This window comes from Cotesia glomerata, linkage group LG3 (genome assembly GCF_020080835.1).
Source record: "Cotesia glomerata isolate CgM1 linkage group LG3, MPM_Cglom_v2.3, whole genome shotgun sequence".
Taxonomy (NCBI): domain Eukaryota; kingdom Metazoa; phylum Arthropoda; class Insecta; order Hymenoptera; family Braconidae; genus Cotesia; species Cotesia glomerata.
In genome coordinates, this window is record NC_058160.1 from 813,698 (window position 1) to 834,511 (window position 20,814).

General features: G+C 25.5%; 1 protein-coding gene across 1 annotated transcript in view; it reads right to left on the minus strand.

Moving 5' to 3' along the window:
- Positions 1-12,740: 12,740 nt before the first annotated feature.
- LOC123260333 overlaps positions 12,741-20,814 on the minus strand; it is a 43,908-nt gene continuing 35,834 nt past the window's right edge. The window contains exons 4-9 of the mRNA XM_044721363.1: positions 20,230-20,422; positions 18,066-18,173; positions 17,460-17,624; positions 15,365-15,874; positions 13,759-14,073; positions 12,741-13,090 (exon numbers count right to left, since the gene is read on the minus strand). Of these exons, the coding sequence (XP_044577298.1) occupies positions 13,037-13,090; positions 13,759-14,073; positions 15,365-15,874; positions 17,460-17,624; positions 18,066-18,173; positions 20,230-20,422 (1,345 nt within the window). The 3' untranslated portion in view covers positions 12,741-13,036. The remainder of the gene's footprint in view (positions 13,091-13,758; positions 14,074-15,364; positions 15,875-17,459; positions 17,625-18,065; positions 18,174-20,229; positions 20,423-20,814) is intronic.

The window sequence follows — 20,814 nt, forward strand, 5'->3', positions numbered from 1 at the left end:
CAACGGGTTATTATTGTTTCCATGATCTCGTTGACTCGGGTTTATTTATCGTAATTTTAAAACACGTGCTGGATAAAATTAGAGTGTCAGAAAAACGTGAATCATTATTGTGTGCTATGGACACTGTACTAGAAATTGCCAGATATCTCAATTGTTGACGCGTTTCAATTTAAATATAAAGACCAAGACGGAGCCGGATGAAACTGCGTCGAGTGACCAATCTTAAGCTTTATAGTGTTTATGTACTTAATCTACAATGTCGGGAATAATATGATACACGCTTATGTATCTACATATTTTACAGTTACTTTTATTAGACTCACATTTGTCATTATATTGTGTATCTAGTCATTAAATATTTGATTAGCTGAGACGGATTTAAAGATATTTTTTTTCTCTAAATCATAGTTAAAATTTTTTTTTAATTTAACTACACGGAAAAAACAAGATGACACTCTATATAATCCCAGATTATACTCAGTGATATCTGTGGTTAAAAAAAATTTAAGATGGTAGCTAAAAAAATCCAGATTATATTACGTGATATCTGGATTATACTCATTGTAATCTAGATTATACTAGCTACTATCTGAAATTTTTGTTCACTCAGTATAATCTGGGATTATATCCAATGTCATCTTGTTCTTTCCGTGTATGTGGAATTAAAAAAAATTTATTTGTTGAAAATAATTTTAACTGTCTTAAATTTAGTACCATTAATTTTCACTTTACTTTTTTTTTAAATAAATTATTAAGAAACACAAAAAATTTAGATAAAATAAAAAAAAGTTGACTGTTAATTTTTTCGAGAAATAAATTAGCTATAAAATTTTTTTATATCTTATATTAAAAATTGTAATATAAATTTTGAAAGTGTACTTTTCAATAATTAATTTAATTGTTTAATTATTTAAAAAAAAAAAATAATTTCAATTATTAGCAAATCTATTTATTAAATTAGTAAGCAATAATACTAATTAAAATTATGAACAAATTAAATTAAAATTTTTCAATATAGAATGATCAAATTTTTATGAAATAAATAAACTAGATTTTTCATTACTCACCTTAAGTGATCAAACAATTAAGTAAATTTAATGCCACTACCAGGAAAAAAAACAAAACATAGTTATTAAGAATATCATCCACTTAAATGCTTTAAGGTATACTAAAAAGACATTTTCTTTGGTGTAATAAAAACATTATTCAGTTATTGAGTTATCAACGACGTATTTAAATGATTTGACGTGATAAGTGATAAAAGATTATTTTATTGATTAAAAAATTTTATTCCCCGAGGGAAACAGAAAAAGTATTCCTTACATCAACTTTTTTATTAATTACTTAATTATTGATACTTATTACTTATTTTTGAGGTAAGTATTTTTTTTATAATACAATAGTTAATTCAATTTTGGTGTTACAATAATTTTTATAAGTATTAATATCATAGATATTTTACATGCCAAATAAACTTGAATGCAAATTTTTATACATTAACATTTATTATTGCTATGTAAATTAATGTTAAAAAATATTTTTTTGACATTTTTAAATATCACAAAAAAAATAATAATAATATTAATTGCATTAAAATCCTGAAAAAAAAATCTTATGTAATTAATTTTATTACAGACAATTATTATAATCATATTGATAATAACCATGTTTTCAATCTAATTAAAAAAACTCATAATTTGAAAAATAAAAAATAAAATCTGTGAATAAAAAAATTATTTTAATTAAAATTTTTTTACATAATTATTATAATTATGTATATCATGCAAAAAAACGGAAGTGATAAAATATTAAATGTTATCGTTACCTAAAATCGATGTATTTGCACGGAAGAAATACAATATGACACACATGTTAAATAATAAAAATTGAAATAACGCGTCAAATATAAATAATATTAATTCGAATCATTTAAAATCGTAGAAACCAATATTTTTTCCTCGTTTTTTGCTGTAAGATTATTGCTATCATATTCAATTGTTATTAGTTATTGCTTATTAGTATCATCACTGACTCATAGATCTTGATCAAGAAATTGAAGCGAATTCGTCGCGTTATTCCGATACTCTCTAACACGTTCTATCGCTGCCGTACTTTATTATACACTGATACAAAGATTTGTTTATAGTTAAAAACATTTGTTAATATTTAACAAATTATTTATTAGAGACCACTTTTTAGTCCTTAACAAATATTTCTTAGTATTTAAAAAGATTTATTAATATCCTTTAGTAAAAAGTTGATGTGACGTTTTCATTGTTGTCGCTTTTCGTCGCCATAGTAACCGTTGCTATGGTAATCGTCACCATAGTAACCGTTGCTATGGTAATCGTCACCATAGTAACCGTTGCTATGGTAACCGTTGCTATGGTAACCATTGCTATTGTAACGGTTTCCATAGTAACCGTTGCTATGGTAACGGTTGCTATGGTAACCGTTGCTATGGTAACGGTTGCTATGGTGAATTTTTTCCATGAAAATAATCATAACTTTTATTAAAAAGTTGATGTGACGTTTTCATTGTTGACGCTTTTCGTTGCCATGGTAACCGTTGCTATGGTAATCGTCGCCATAGTAACCGTTGCTATGGTAACTGTTGCCATAGTAACCGTTGTTATGGTAACCGTTGCTATGGTAACGGTTGCTATGGTGAATTTTTTCCATGAAAATAATCATAACTTTTATTAAAAAGTTGATGTGACGTTTTAATTGTTGTCGCTTTTCGTTGCTATGGTGACCTTTTTTGGCAATGGTTATCATAGCAACGGTTAAATATGAATGAGTAAAATTTGTAAAAATATTGATTAATTAAATTGTCGATAATAAATATTTTGACAGAAGCGCGCAAAGCGCGTTCGATTTTCTAGTTTAATAAATGAATATCAGATTTATTAAATCCAAAAAAATCATTTTAAATACTAAGAAATATTTGTTTGATACTCAAAAGTAGTCTCTAATAAATGATTTGTTAACTATTAAAAAATATTTTTTAATACAAATAAATCCTTCTATCAGTGTAATAGTATCGAATATTCATAAATTGCGATCCAATCGATCAAACTACAGTATCAATTATTAATTAACATGCACGTTATATTTAAAAATAAAAAATATTATTACGTATGTTTTCCATTTTCTTTATTGTTATTATTAATTATGATGATGTTGCAATGCAACACTGTTACGCGACTGAACACGTGGCTTACTTAGATTTTATGTGTTTTTGAGTGAGTTCTATTTAAAGACTGCAATTTTAATACTGAATAAAAAATAATTTTCTTATGAGCTATAGATCTCATGAATAAAGCATTAAATATCTTGAATAATAATAATAATTATAATTGAGAAAAATCTTTAAATAAAAATTGCCAAAATAATTTATTAAAAAAAATTTTTTTTCAGCTCTAAATTTCATAAATAAGAAATTATTGACTATCCTGAATAATAATTATTATTTATTATAAATTATAATTTATAAAAATATTGAACAAAAAAATCTAAAAGCTGCCACATATTTCTAAGAAGAAATTAATCAAGTCAAATATTTTCTACAGGTATAAAAATAGCGAATAAACTAAAACATTATGTTCATTAACTAGGACAATAAAAAATATATTGTATAGAACAGAACAATTGGGTCTAAAAATACTTGTTCAACTTCATGAACTATTATTAAACTATTTATAATCAAACTTATCCTTCTCTTCAACACGAAATAAATGAAAATGTCTGAATAGAAAAAACAGTAAATTTTTTTAAGCTTAATACAAATTACAGAATTTATAATGCTAAACAGTAGATCATAAAAGCCTACAATTAGTCAATCTCGACCGGCAATGAACACGAGCTCATTAGAAATAAGAAAAACAAATGACGATCGTTAGCATTGCATTAATTTTTCTTCTATTTATCTTCCGTTTTCATTAAACATTTCATTTTGCGTTCCTTGAAAATTAATATCGTATGACGCGATTAAAATACGCTGTATCTACTAACTAATATGAGTACAGCGATGTTTGATTACTTCTGACGAGTCTCGTGATGATAATGACCTACATGTGTAGTCATTTGTATGTCGGATGTAACCAACAATTTCACCTCGTGATCGTGATATTTTATATTAAATCTTTGTCGTCTTTAAAGTTTAAGCATTACTATGAATTAGCATTACTAAGATCCTTGTGAGGACTGCAGTGTGTCATATGTAATAAATATCACAAGTCTCAAATTATTTTTTTAATTGAAAAGAATAAAGTAAAGTAATTTTTTAATTAATGTTTTTTTTATTTTCTATTTAAAGTCTTAACATAAAATATTTCGAATTAAAAAATCAAATCTTTCTGCGCTAAGGATAAAAACATAAGGATTCAAGAACAAGATGTTCTTGGCTCGAAACATTTTGACAGAAACGCTGCCTCAGAATAACTAGGGTTCGAGTCCGGGTTTGGGTATCCTGTAAAAAAAATATTTTACCATGAATTTATGTAATTTTCTTATAAAAATAATATTTTAAAAAATCACTGAGTCGAATTTCATGGATTTATTTTTCTATAATCAAAATAAAAATATTTTCAGCTTTTCTCTACGACAAAAATAAAAAAAATTAAGAGAAGTAATTTGTAATAAAGTTTAGAATATTATTATTAAGACAAGAATATTATTTTTATGAATCAGATTGTCTTAAATTAAGAAGGAAAATTCTTGAATATTTTTTTTTGGTCCAAGATTTTTTATCTTGAATTTTCATTAATTTTTTTTACACACTTATATTTCTATTATCTATTATTTTTGATTTGTTAAAAAAAATAAATATTCTGAAGCCAAAAAAAAAATCGAAGTTACTTTATGAGTTAATAAAATAATTATTGTGATTCAATTTTTTTACAATGAAAAAAAAATTTTTTTTTCAATTTTATTAATTGAAATAAAAATTTCTTAAATAAAAAAAAGGATTTTTAAATCCAATAAAAAATTTTAAAACTTTGTTGGTTAAAGTTAATTGTTTTTGTTTTTTTTTTTTTTTTTTTTTTTGTGAAGAATTGTGAAGAAACTTTTTTTAAAAAGATTGGATAAAGAATGACCTTGTCGGATTTCTGTCAAGATCTCGATCATAAGCTTATCACTTTTCGAATATTACGGCTTATATATTTTTATTGTACTCATATTTATAAATGACAAGTTACAAAGTCATATAATATAAATATAATTGTGAAGATAAGTCCATTCCTCTTTAACTGGCCATGCAAAGTAAATGGTAACTGATGCTCAGAACAGAACGCTCAGGATTCAACAGCTCTAACCCAGTTATATCCAGTTTAATCCAGTTCCTATACACACGCTATCACCTGGATTCCTTTGGTGTGCAATCCGACATTCATTTTTATTTTTTAAGCCTATTTAATTACAATAAATCTATTATTAATAACAGTAGCACTAGTAATGATTAATATTAATAATTCATGGGAAAAAAACCCATAGATATTTCTTCACGGATGACGCGCGATTTTTAAATGCAGCAGCGGACATCCGCGTATTAGACGCAGTTTTTAGTTTTGGGAATATTTATTAGATTGTTCGGGATTTTTCGGAAAATTACGCAAGTAATATGATTAATTAGAAGGGCAAAAATTGTTAAAGTTGGAGTAAAGTAATTTTGACAAACATCTTATCAATCTAATTAAATATTAATGGGTTTGATAGTATGTTGGGGATTTATTGCTTAAGGTTGGGTAGATATACTTATGAAGAACTGTTTTAATAATTTAATTGAATTTTATGGACGGAAAAATTTTATAAATGATTTAATTTTATAAAAAAGGGCTTGTATAGTTAATTTTTATTAAAAATCAACAAAAATTTATGTGTACTTAAATAATTTTTGTGAAATTTATATAAATTGTATCAGTTGTGAATGGCGAGTCGGTAATTTAATTTCTGAGATGTTATGCAAAGTAACGACATCTATTTGAGAGACGTATTACTAGATTGTAGAAAGTAAAGTAGACGTCACAATTGTCATTCGCAGGTTTAAAAGAGCAATATTATTATTTGTATTATTAATTAATTAAAATCGATTTTACCCAGAAAATAACTATCATTCCCAATAAAAAAAGGAATGAGCAATTTTTTGGCACCTATTACAATTAAAATAAGTCCTTACAATTAGAGATAATCAGGAATTAAATTTTGCCTTTTTAATTACGATTAATTAATTAATTATTAATTATAGCAGTGGAGCAATTGTTTATATCGAAAAAAATTCATATTCGGCGCCAAATTGGTTACGGTTACCCTAGAGTAACTAGTCCGATTATTTAACTTATCCGCAGTAGTGCTAAAAAACATCTTATTTATTTACTGTCGTATCTAAAAAAGATATTCTCTACCCTGATAGCCATTTTAACTCAAACTTTTATTCAATCTACTGCCTAAATTTGTAGCCAACTTGATGAAAAAAGTTGCAAACCAAACGTTTTTACTTAAGTTGTCTACAAGTTACACTGCAATTTGACGTCAAGACTTGCAGTACAAGTATTTTATTCAAGTTGTAGTAAAATTGTAGTACAATTTAACCAAAAGTTCGGTGTTAACTTGTATTCAAATTGGGGCTGTAGATTTTAGTCAATTTGTTTACAACTGTTGTACTGTAAAAATTTATGGCAAACTTGATGTCAAGTTAACTGTAACTGCTGAAATCCAACTACTTTTAATCAAAGCGTGGCTATTAGGGTACCCTCGCGGTTTTTAAAATACCGTAAATTTTCGGTATTAATGCGTTTACCATAAATTAACCGTTATAATTCTGAAATAATACGGTATTTCTGTGGTTATTTTGGCCAGTTTTTTTACTATAGTTATACAGCATTTCTACCGTACTTTTGCTGCAAAGTTCAGAAATAATACGATAAAATTACCGTAAAACTATAGAACTTTTACCGTAAACAATTTATGTATTAACTATAATATTACTATAATTTTACAATAATAAAATGGTATTTCTACGGTAAAAATACCAAAGATATACTGCAATTTTACCGCGTTTATACTGATATAACTAACGATATAATGCTTTCTACCATAAGATGGACGGTTGTGTTCATACTCGGTGAGTCTTATTAGGTGACTGAGTAAAAAGATACGGATAGTGTCTCTGATAGCTCAACTGGTAGAGCCTTCGAGGCGTAACTAGATGATCCGGGTTCGAATCCCGGTTTTGGACTAAAAAATTATAAAAATAATAAAATCAGAGAAATTAATTTATCAACCTCTTAAAAATTAATCATGATAATTTATAATATTATAAAAAAAAATGTTAAGCTATTGAAAAATAGTAGTAAAGCAGCATATTTTTGGTATTTTGCCGGTAATAGAAAGTAGGGATCTTCTTTTCCGGTTTTTTGCTGCAATAGTGCCGCAGATATACAGTAAATATGCGGTACATTTACGGTTTAAATGCTGTAAATATACCGTAATTTTTCTATTTTATTGCCGTAAATATTCTGAATTTATTTCGTAGTTTTTTCGTAATAATTCGACAAAAAAACTGGCTAAAATAACTGAAGTATTACGGTAAAAATACAGCATTTATATCGTATAAATACCGAATCTTTACGGTATTTCCAAAACCGTGAGGGTAATTATTCGATCACAATCTCTTTTATTAACTAAAAATATATAACCATTATAAGGTAAAAAACCCAGTTATTGGAAAATTTATTTAACACTTGCAATTTTATTCTAATTAAAAAGGAAAATGTTCTCAAAAAATCAATTATCTTAAAATTCATCAGTCAAAAATTACATTTATAAATTAATTAGTTTTTTTTTTTTTTTTTTTTTTTTAATTAAAATAAAAAGTGAAGTTACTATACTGAGGGTGAACGAATCTTATAAAATTTATTATTCGAATCGAATAAAACAATATAATTCAATTCGAGTCCGAGATTTAATAAGTCTAAAGGTGTAAATAGTTAAAACTATTCAATATATTCCAATTTTGAGTCAATAAACAAAAAAATGAATTCTAAGAAGTTATTACGGTTTAAAATTGTAATTTTTATGTATAATTGCACGCCTCATAGTGCAAAGTGCGTGAGGTAGTGTTTTACTCCTGACTCGTCAAGTTCAAGCTATTTTGTGTTCTTTAAATGTATAGATCTCATCCTTATTACACTTATCTAATAATATGAGTAGATGTACATCGAGAAAATGAGCGCTAATGATTAAAAAAAAATATTAAATACTCTGTAAGAGATTACTTAATTATTTTTTTTTTAAATTAATTATACAATTATTTATTTTTTTTTTTTTAAATAAACGAACGTTATATCACAAATTAATTATTAAAATCATAATTTTACCATTTGAAATAGTATTGAATATTACAATATTCTTAAAAAAAAATTAGACAAACGGTTGACCCTGAAGGCCATCCCTGCAACTTCCCGCCACTTACATACCTAGGCGCTTAAAATTGCACTAATAATTGCTCTTCGAGCTCAAAAAAACAACTTATGTCTTATTTTGAGCTCTCCAAGCTCAAAGAGATAGTCTTTCTATACTTTTGACATAGAATTTAATTTCACATAACTTCACACTAATAGATTTATTTATAGTTAAAAAGATTTGTTAATATTTAACAAATTATTTATTAGAAGCCATTTGTTAGGCCTTAACAAATATTTCTTAGTATTTAAAAAGATTTATTAATACTTAATAAATGAATATCAGATTTATTGAATACAAACAAATTATTTTGAATACTAAGAAATATTTATTTAACATTAAAAAATGGTCTCTAATAAATGATTTGTTAGCTATTAACAAATATTATTTAATACAAATAAATCCTTCTATCAGTGCAGTCAATTCGTTCAAGAGATATCATAAACGAAAGAAAACCGAAAAGTGTTTTTTGCACATAAGTTCACATAATTTCACATAATTTCAGTCAGTTTGTTCAAGAGATATCATGAACGAAAGAAAACCGAAAAGTGTTTCCTGCACATAACTTCACATAATTTCACATAATTTCACATAATTTCAGTCGATTCGTTCAAGAGAAATCATGAACGAAAGAAAACCGAAAAGTGTTTCCTGCACATAATTTCACATAATTTCACATAATTTCAATCAATTTGTTCAAGTGTTTTTTCCACATAACTTCACATAACTTTACATAATTTTGCATAAGTTCACATAACATTTCTTTTCGGATCGTTTTTGATGAGATAGTATAATTTTTAGACTTTTGAGCTCGAAGAAGCATAGAAAAACTATCTCTCCAAGCTCGGAGAGCTCAAAATAATACATAAATCGATCCAAAAAAAATTGAGATTGGCACATGCGCTATAGAACTTTCTTCTCAGGAAATGATGCAAAACTTGAATTTGATAAATGATCATTTTCTTTTTTGTAAAAATTGAACGACCGCTATGAAGCTTGCATTTTAAGATTTGCCAAACTTTTTTTTTATTATTATAGATTTCATGTATAACAGTGATAATTGCTGTTTACATTTAAGGACTCTACTTTATATCATTCAATCCTGCCTTTTACTTTTATTTCTTGCCATTTTTGTAGCTATGGCCGATTTTTAATTAATCTGTACTTGCATTTGCCTGTATTGAGAATGCACTAGTTACTGCTTTTTCAATATAGTGACTTGATTAGGGAAACCACAGAAAACCCGGTCGTAATTACTGTCGGCGCGCCATCTAGCGGCCTCCCAGTCCAAGTATACCTGAGGTACTAGTGAAAAAAATCCTGTTTATGCTAGAGTCTGGATTCAGTACTTTATTCGATCTAGGCGTCGGTTTTATGCCTTAGACTGCTCGGCTATACTGATCGGTAAATATAATAAGTTGATATAATTTTTGTTAAATTAATTACAATAAAATAATATTCATTAAGTTGTCATTGTATAAGCAATGAAAAAAAAAAAAAAATAGCTGTTTTAAGCTTTTGAGCTCTTCGAGCTCAAAAGTCTTATCAAAATTTGATAAAACACGATTTATTCAATTTTCAAACTGCTATAACTTTTGAATGAATGAACCGATTTTTACGCGGTTGGCGGCAATCGACGCAATTTTTGAAGCTCCATGAAAAATTTTCAATTTTAAATCGATCGAGCCATGAATTTCGAAGTTATTACAAAAAAACACTTTTTTCGATTTTTTTCGACAACGATATCTCACGAACGCATCAACCGATTCTAACGTTTTTGGTGGCGATCGATGGGGGTTTTCAAGGTTAAGAGCTGATTAGATTTTGAGACCGATCGCTTTAGCCAATTCGGAGATATTTAAAAAAAATAAAAAAAAAAAACAACTTTTTTTTTCACTTTTTTTGGATTTTCTCGAAATCTACCGGTCCGAATCGGTTCAAATTTTCAGGAAATCTAAGTTTAGTGAAGCCCTTTCGAATGCCACCAACCGCGATGAAATCGGTCAAGTCGTTCAAAAGTTACAAGACACATACACACACACACCCACACATACATACAGACGTACGGACATCATCGTAAAAATAGTCAGGGAAGCTTCCTGTGACCTTCAAACGTCGAGATTTGATGAAAACTCGATTTTTGTAAAACGGGGTGAAAACAATAACTTCCCGATTTTTGAAAATCTGAGATTTTTAGCGGGAAGTTAAAAATAAATAAAAATAAATGCATCTAATAACTTATTTTTAAATAATTTTTTTACGCTCTTTCAAACCCACGGAATTTTTTTCTATCGATAGATATGGTTTTTTTTTGGTATGTATTTAAATTAAAATTTATTTATTTAATGAATATATACATGAATATACATCTTGATCAGATCATCTCATTAGATGATTTACAAATATTCTGAATAATTATAATTACATATTTATGGCTACAATAATTATTGTAATTTTAATCCTACATCCTTAAATATTTTGGCAAAGGTGTCTTCACTTGTAATCCATTAATATTTATCAATTTATAAATAATACAATGTTAAAAAAAATATATTCATTGTTCGTATCCTACAAATAACTTCCTAATAATTAATAATTCATATAATATAATACATAAAGATACAATTTGACAATTGGAATAATAAATATAATATATTTATTGTAATTCAATACTGACGACGTTCAATTTGTATAAATAGTCGTTATAAAAAAACAAAATTGCTATTGAGTATACATTAATTTTAATGCACTGTAACATTAATAGGCATTTATAAAATACTTTTTCTAGTTTAACAAGATAACTAAAGTTAATGTTCTTCAAACATTTTAATCGATCAATACTTAACATACAGTTCAATCTTAGTAGGTAACTTTTAAATTAATTCAAATATTTTATCTTTATATTGTAATTCTATTAGAAACATAAATTTATTTTTTAAATATTGCCTCGGCTTACAAAATTTTTAATTGAATTTGAAAAATTTTTTAATCTCAATATTTTTTTTAACTTTTAAAAAAATTTATCATATTTTTTTTGTCTAAATACTAATAAAAAAAAAATATTTATTAAATTAAGGTAAAAATAATTTCATTAAAAAATTACTTTTTGCTCGAATTTGGACTAATTAATTAATTTAAAAAAATCATTTTATTTTTTTTTAATTCTAAAAATCGTTAAATAAAAACTGGTTAATTTAAACCACAATTATTCAGCGACTAGAATTTAAGCCGACTACGATAAAAGCCAATTAATACTTTTATTATTCTTAATAAAAAAAAAAAATTTTTTTTAACGGGACAAAAAAATAGTAAATTATTACCACGGCCTTGATTGAAATATTTACATAAAAAAAATAGAGAGTCACAAAATATTACTAACTAAAAAATTAAATAATCATAATTAATAATAACAATAAAATATAACGAGTATTATCGTTACTTATAAAATCGCTAGAATTTTTTTTCTAATTAGGAAGAACTATCAAAGTCATTATTATTATTATTACTGTTCAAGTGTCTGCTGTGATTATAAAATAGGCAGTTGGTCTTAAAAATTATACATCTAATTGTATCGCAGACACTCAAACAGTTTACTAATTTTTCACCTAATTCGCAATCAATTGGTCAAATAAACACAAAAATTTTTCCTAATAAATCTCTAATTTAAAAAAATAAATGAAACAATTGAAAAATTGTTTGTAAATCTCACTTTTTTTCTACTTTATAAAAAAGTCATTGAATTAATTAATTACTTTTGTTTTCACAAATTTAATCGTCAAGTATTTATGATTGTTGTTACAATATTTTTTTTTTCACAAGTGTAAAATATTTTGTAGATATATAATATCAATTTTTATCTTACGGACACTCGATACGCGCGTAGATTAATTTTATTAACTAATTTGGCATTGCGCGATGTCACATAAAATATAAATCACGTTTCTCAATTAAAAAGATCATTTTTACTTTACAAAGCAAATGAGATGTATCTTTTTTCCTTTTAATATTTTAATTTATGTATTATTATTATTATCGGTAATTATATTTAATAGATAAGGTACCCGAGGTAAGAAAAAATTTTTATTCAAAATTAATTTTCATGTTAATTATTAATCAAATATACTTTCTTTTAAATATGACTAAAAAATTATTTCATCATAAACAAAAATGAAATTAAGTATTTTACTTTAAATAAAAAAAATTATTTTTAATAGTCTTATTGGCTAGAATCAAAATGAAAAATTCTTGAATAAATAAAGTTTAGACTGAAAAAAATTTTTTGTTGAATTAATTTGTTTTCTTTTAATTAATAATATCTTTTATTTAGACGTAATTACCTGTGAGTACCTTATCATATAAATAGTGTTGGTTTATAACCGATAGAATGGATTTTTATTAATTATTGTTATTAATAAATTAATAATAACAATATTAATCACTTTTATATATTTAATAATTGATTGATTATTAATAACTTATTGACTTAGATCGTGGTTTCTTGGCGCAGGTAGATTATTTTTTATAAAATAAAACTCTTCGATGTTTATTTTATAAAATAAAATTGCTGTTGTCATCAAGTTGATTCTAAACCTCCTCCTGCTAGTTTTGTGGCGTATAAATTCAATGCCTGAAAAATAATAAATAAATAAGAAATTTAAAAGTATATAATTAACAGTTAATCTATATTATTAAGAGAATAAGAAAAATTTTGTGTCATTGAAAAGGTCTTGGCTTGAATTTGATAGTCAATTTATTATGATAAGTATTAAGTTTGCATTCGAAAAAACTCTATCTCTAGATACATAATTAAGAAATGACATTGTATCTTGTGAACTATAGACATTTTTAAAGAAATAAGCTCACCCCGACATTACACTCATCGAGACCTTTCATTTGAGTACCCACATCAATTTTTCATATATTTATATATTTATATATATTATATATATGTGTATATGAAATATATATCAAAAATGCATGTGGGTACTCAAACGAAAGCTCTCGATGAGTGTAACATCGGGATGAGCTTATATTTTTAAAATATATATTATATATATGTATATATGAAATATATATCAAAAATGCATGTGGGTACTCAAAAGAAAGCTCTCGATGAGTGTAACATCGGGATGAGCTTATATCTTTAAACCCGTCAATATTTAAGAAAGTACAGTGCAATTTAATAAAAGTAATTATTTATTAAAGGAAAATTTTATTCATTTATAGTTCACAAGTCACGGCAGTCACATAGTGACTGCAAGGTTGCTAGTTAACAATTAATAATTAATTAATTACCTTGTAAATAAAAGCGTATTGTTCTTTAGTTTGCACAGCGCCAGCTCGATCCCGACGTATTGTATAAACAACGCGGGGGACATCGACAGTTCTCGTTATTTCGTACTGCCTGATACCCAAATCTAGAGCAATGAGAGTTCCAGTTCTGCCGGTTCCCGGACTGCAATGCACAACAATAGGTCCAGGACCGCCTCTTTGCAAAGCCCGTGCTTCTAGCAGAATTGCTATCAGTCCAGCCGCATCTGTTTGTACGCCATTCGCGGGCCATAAATACCAAATGTGGAATACTTCCCGATAAGTATTGTTCTCCAAATTCTGAAACAGAGTCATAAATCACTTACGTCACACAAATCTTCATTCATAAAATAGTTTGAATTTTTTTTTAATTTATTTTCTCTTCATTTTTAATAAAATTATTTTACAAATTAAGTATTTAAATTTTATTTAGTATTTAACATCATTATATACATTGAGAAAAAATTTTTTTTGAAAAAAAATTAACATTTTTGTGATAAGAAATTAATTTGATGGAAATCTTAAAAATTAAAAATTTTTTTCACAGTAATTTTTTTAATGGAAAAAAATTTTGTAGTTACGGAAAAAAAACAATTTTAAATAGACAATTTGAGATTTTTTATTCAAAATTGTTTTTTTATAAATCTAGAATTTATATCAGTGTAAGAACAAATTAAAAGTTACCGAAAAATATTATGTACACTGAAAAAAAAATTAATTTGATTTAAAAAATTTTTTTCTCAAGAATTGAATTGTCTGGAATCAACAGAAAAAATCGAATCAAGTAAAATTTCTCAGGTCTAGAATTTTTCTACTCAACTAAAGATGATATAGCTCTTAAAAATAATTTTTTTATTAATCAAATAATCTTCTTAATGTATTATTAAGATATTAAAGAAAATTTTATCACATTAAAGTGATAAAATATATTTTTTTTTGTTAAATTTTTGGCGGAGTTTTTAATCGTTAAAAATTTATTTAAAGAGCATCGAAATTATGTAAATTCCGATTAAAAGTACCGATAAATAATAAATTCCCCGCAGTCATATAGTCTATTAATAATTATATAATAAAATTAATAAATAATAATTAAAATAAAACAAGTCTTAATAGATTCCCAAGAAGTATTATAAATAAAATCATAATTATGATCTTAATAGCATTAAATAGAAGTATTTAAAAAGCGCGTTAATAAAAGCGATCGCCTGGAATGTGAAATGAATAAAAATTATTCATATTAAAAGTGATAGTTGATAATTAAATACCAGGGAATCATTCTCAGGCAGCATAACGTAATTAATTATAAATGCACCATGAGAACTTCTATTATCTATAATGGCAAGTATCCTCCTCATGTTTATCATTAATTATGTGAGTTTTTTTAATTACCAAGTGTTAGTTTAATGGACAATTTTACTGGATAATTTTTTAATTGTACAATGACACTCTAAATTTCCTTAGCAATTATTAGTTACTAAATTAGCTTGTTAGCTAAAAACAAAAATATTGACAACGTTAAAAAATAATTTAACTGTCCCATGAATAAAATGATGATAAGTACCGTTTGTTTAACGGAGAAAAAAAATAGTACCTTCAAGTGTATCGTGGAAATAGCGTATTTCTCTTTGGTCTCGCGTTTTTTCAACGTCACTTGATAGTCCCCGTAAAGACGATGGCAATCGGTAACTTCTGAGGGCGGAATATACTCGGAACATTTTTCCACCCCGTTCTCGATGAGATCCGTCAGCATTATTATCACCTTGGACTGCTGCTCCCAAATCATTCGCCAAAAATCAGTGACCGTGGACTCGATCGGCGCCTGGCACGCAATGTAGTACTTGGTAGCGTTTTTGGGACCACGGACGTAACTCGCATTTATGTATTCACTCAGAGGATCATTGTTGCTCTTCATGAGTGACACACGTGTCTCCGGTAGAGGGACTACATTTGCGTATCTATTTTTAACTTCCGCACCGGGTGGTAACTCATCTATACGTGCTGAAACCTGCGGTATGCTTGTGAACTCCTCGTATATTGCATTTTGTTCATTACAGAATACCGAGAGTACGGCAAAATTTAATGGATGTGAGGGAATCACCGTCTAAAAAATTTTTTTAAATTACCTATGTTATTAAGAGAATAAGCAAAATTTTGTGATCAGTGGGTTTATATGATGAAATGGGTTTTTATAGTTAAATTTGGTATCGTTGGAAAAATCTTGATGATAAGTATTTAGGCTGCATTCGAAAATGTTCAATTTCTAGATACTCAATTAAGAAATGACCCTGTATCTCGTGAACTATTGACATTTTTAAAGATATAAGCTCATCCCGATGTTACACTCATCAAGACCTTTCATTTGAGTACCCACATCAATTTTTCATATATTTTATATATTTATATATATTGTATATATGTATATATGAAAAATATATCAAAAATGCATGTGGGTACTCAAATGAAAGCTCGTGATGATTGTAACATCGGGATGAGTTTATATCTTTAAAATATATATTATATATATTACATAATTAAGAAATGACCTTGTACCTTGTGAACTATCGACATTTTCAAAGGTATAAGCTCATCCCGATGTAATACTCATCAAGACCTTTCATTTGAGTACCCACATCAATTTTTCATATATCTATATATATTTATATATATCTATATATATATGTATATATGAAAAATATATAAAAATGCATGTGGGTACTCAAATGAAAGCTCTTGATGAGTGTAACACCGGGATGAGCTTATATCTTTAAAAATAGCAATAATTAATAACTGACATTGCTAACTTGTCAATTAATAATATTTTTGAAGATATAAGATCATCCCGACATTACGCTCATTGAGACCTTTCATTTGAGTACCCACATCAATTTTTAATATATTTATATGTATTATATTTATGTATATATGAAAAATATATGAAAATGCATGTGGGTACTCAAATGAAAGCTTTTGATGAGTGTAACACCGGGATGAGCTTATATCTTTAAAAATAACAATAATTAATAACTGACATTGCTAACTTGTCAATTAATTATATTTTTGAAGATATAAGCTCATCCCGACATTACACTCATAGAGACCTTTCATTTGAGTACCCACATAAATTTTTCATATATTTATTATATATTTATATATAATATATATATATATGTATATATAAAAAATATATAAAAATGCATGTGGGTACTCAAATGAAAGCTCTCGGTGAGTGTAACATCAAGATGAGCTTATATTTTTAAAAACGTCAATAGCTAAGAAAGTGCAGTGCAATTTAACAAAAGTCATTATTTAATAAAGTAAAATTTTATTTATTTATAGTTCACAAGTCACGGCAGTCACATAGTAACTGCAAGGTTGCTAGTTATTATTATTTTTTTACTATCATAAAAAAATTAATTATTTATCAAAAAGTTAAATAATTATTTATATATTACACGGTATATTATTTGCGGAGTGAATACTTTATATTTATTGTTGAATAAAAATAAAAAAATAGTTATTTGCTTAAAAATTACAGAGTGCATATTTAAATTAATATAATTTTGTTTTTATCTTTGACATAAAAAATAAATTTTAATATTAAAAAAAATTTGGATCTTTATTTTTTAAATTAGTGTTTTATTTCTTAAGACTAAAATAATTTAAAAAAAAAATGAAATCATTCTTACAGAGTCTTCAAAAGTCGGGTTTCCATAACTACGTTTAGAAGCTCTTGCTCCCTTGCGCCTGATACTATTATAAGCTGAAACGCTGTCCAAACTGTAAGCGTCTAAAGAGACCGGGCGACATCTTTCGCCGTAATTGAATCTCGTTTGACGTTTTCTCATGATAAACTGAAATATTAATAATTAAAGCTTCTAACACTCGTTATAAATTCTTTTCAAAAAGTACAAATATCACATATGGAAGTTCAAAAGGGAATTCTCAATTCTTTTTCACGTGAATGTCGATGCTAATCGTATATATTCCATTAGAGGTAAAAGAGTCTTTTTAAAACTTTTTCACCTCCGCAACTTTTATAATGCGATAGGATTTCATGTGAAACTTTTAATCAAAGGTCTGGTTCCCTTTGAAGAGAACAAAAAGTTGTGGATTTTTTTTTTTCACATTTCAAATAGTCTTTGAGGAATTAAATTTTTCTTTAACAATTTATGTCAGGTAATGGCTGATGTTTTGTTGAATTAATAACTTAAGTACTATTATTAAATGTGGGTAAAAAGCAAGAATTATATTTTGTATTATACATATATATATATATATATATATATACTCACGAGTAAGCTGGCTAAAAGAACCAGGCACACAAAAGCCACACAGGAAACCACTATTACGGCAATGGCATTTCCAGAATCTCCGTCTTGCACTAATTGAAAACTACGAATCTGCATAATATGTAAAATTAATTTATTTATTTAAAAAAACAATATAAGGATCATTTTTTAATTTTTTATAAAAAATTTATTTCAAATTAATTTAATTAGCAATTTAAAAATTTTAATAATAAATTAATTTATTAAAAAAAAATATAGTAATCATTTTTTTACTTTTTATAAAAATTTATTTCAAATTTATTTAATTAGCAATTAAAAATTTCAAAAATAAATTAGTTAATTAAAAAAAAAAATATATAAGAATCATTTTTTAATTTTTTATAAAAAATGTATTTCAAATTTATTTAATTAGCAATTAAAAAATTTCAATAATAAATTAATTAATTAAAAAAAAAAAATATAAGAATCATTTTTTAATTTTTTATAAAAAATGTATTTCAAATTTATTTAATTAGCAATTAAAATATTTCAATAATAAATTAGTTTATTAAAAAAAAATATAGTAATCATTTTTTTACTTTTTATAAAAAATTTATTTAGCAATTAAAAAATTTCAATAATAAATTAATTTATTAAAAAAAAATATAAGAATCATTTTTTAATTTTTTATAAAAAATTTATTTCAAATTTATTTAATTAGCAATTAAAAAATTTCAATAATAAATTAATTAATTAAAAAAAAAAATATATAAGAATCATTTTTTAATTTTTTATAAAAAATGTATTTCAAATTTATTTAATTAGCAATTAAAAAATTTCAATAATAAATTAATTAATTAAAAAAAAAAAAATATAAGAATCATTTTATAATTTTTTATAAAAAATTTATTTCAAATTTATTTAATTAGCAATTAAAAGATTTCAATAATAAATTAGTTTATTAAAATAAAATATATAAGAATCATTTTTTAATTTTTTATAAAAAATTTATTTAATTAGCAATTAAAAAATTTCAATAATAAATTAATTTTTTGAAAAAAAAATTTTATTGATTTTTTTCAATGAAAAAAAATTAAAAGTCAAAATTATAATTAATTATTGAGCGCGATATTCATTAAATAAAAAAAAAAATTATTTAATTTTAGTAATGAAGTTAAATTTTAAAATAAAAGTTATTTTTTTTGTTTAATATAACTTCTAAGAAGACAGAAAAGTTCATAATCTGATAAGCCGTACATTCGTTAGGCTTTAACGTAGAAAAATATTAAATCTAGTATTTTATTTTTTCTTATACTTTTTAACGATAAAGTATTTATAAAAACGAATAATTTTAGTTTTATTCAACAGAAAAAGAGAATGTCGAAGGTTAGTCGAAACTATGCTATAAAAACATTCGAATTTTTTTTTTACTAACAAAACATCCAGCACGGAAATTCAATGAAAACATTCTCTCTATTACTATTATTCGAGTTCCATTGTATAAAATAGTTTTCTTTTGCAATTAAAAATTTCGGGAAAAGTCGATTGCTTTTGAAAAAAAATTTTTTTATGTATAATTGCTCTACAATTCAAAAGACATAATAAAATTACTGCAATAAAAATAATATTTTGAAAATTTTTAAATAAAATTAATCTGCATATTTTTTAGTTTGAGGAATAATTTTGTGACATTGCAGTAAATAATAAAAAACATATTAATAAAATTAATTGTTAATATATTTATACAAAAAAATTACTCGGAAAATTGATAGTAAAAAAGGAACTAAAAAGAAATATCTAATATAAAAAATTCCACTTTCTTTAAAAAAAATGAAAACATTTGTTTCCTGATAATAAATCGAAAGTTTCCAAAGTATCTAAAACTACTACTCAAAGTGTCCAGACTTTAGTTCTGGTCTACTTACTCAAGTGCCATCTATTATTATATCACGTCTTCATAAATCAAGTCTATATTATAATATTTACAAAGTAAATCTCAAATGTCTATTGATCGACGAACTAAAAATAGTACACTAATTCATAAATTCTCACTTTCTCCAATTATTAAAATTAAAAGTTGTAATATACTACAACAATTAACAGTTACGTCAGCGATTTCTATCAAAAAATTTTCTCGTCCTATAACTTATGCTATAAGTAATAAATTTTCCCTAAAAAATAAACCTACCGTCAGATGTGATTCGAAGGGCGCCTGGTTGTACAAATTCGGCAAATTTTGCGTCATAGCCGCATCAAAGTTTCCGTTCTCATCAATCACGTACAGGATAATCGTCGACAAAATCAATTCCATCCCCATGTTTTTCCCTACGACTTCATCGCAGGGGTTCTTTTGGAAAATAATTTGATTTGCCGACACATTTCTGTAAACCGTAAATAATACTACGATAAAAAAATTACTCTACATTGGAAAATTATGCGTCAAAAAAATTTTTTATGTTGCCCGATATGTTACCATATAAAAAATTTTATATCCATATCTGATCATATATTGTCTCATAAGCTCACATAAAATTTTTTGATATGAAAATTAGTCACATAAGCCCATGTCGAGACATTTTTGACTTAATATGGCTTACATGACTCAATATTCCCATATTGGGTCCGATATGGCCATATATGCCCATATATAATTTATAATAAGGCCCAGTATACCAATACATAATTTTTCGACTAAATTTAGTTCTAAAAATTTCCGACAGGTAGCGCATAGTAGTTAAATCCTCTCGCTACAAGAGAGTTAATTTTTAAAATA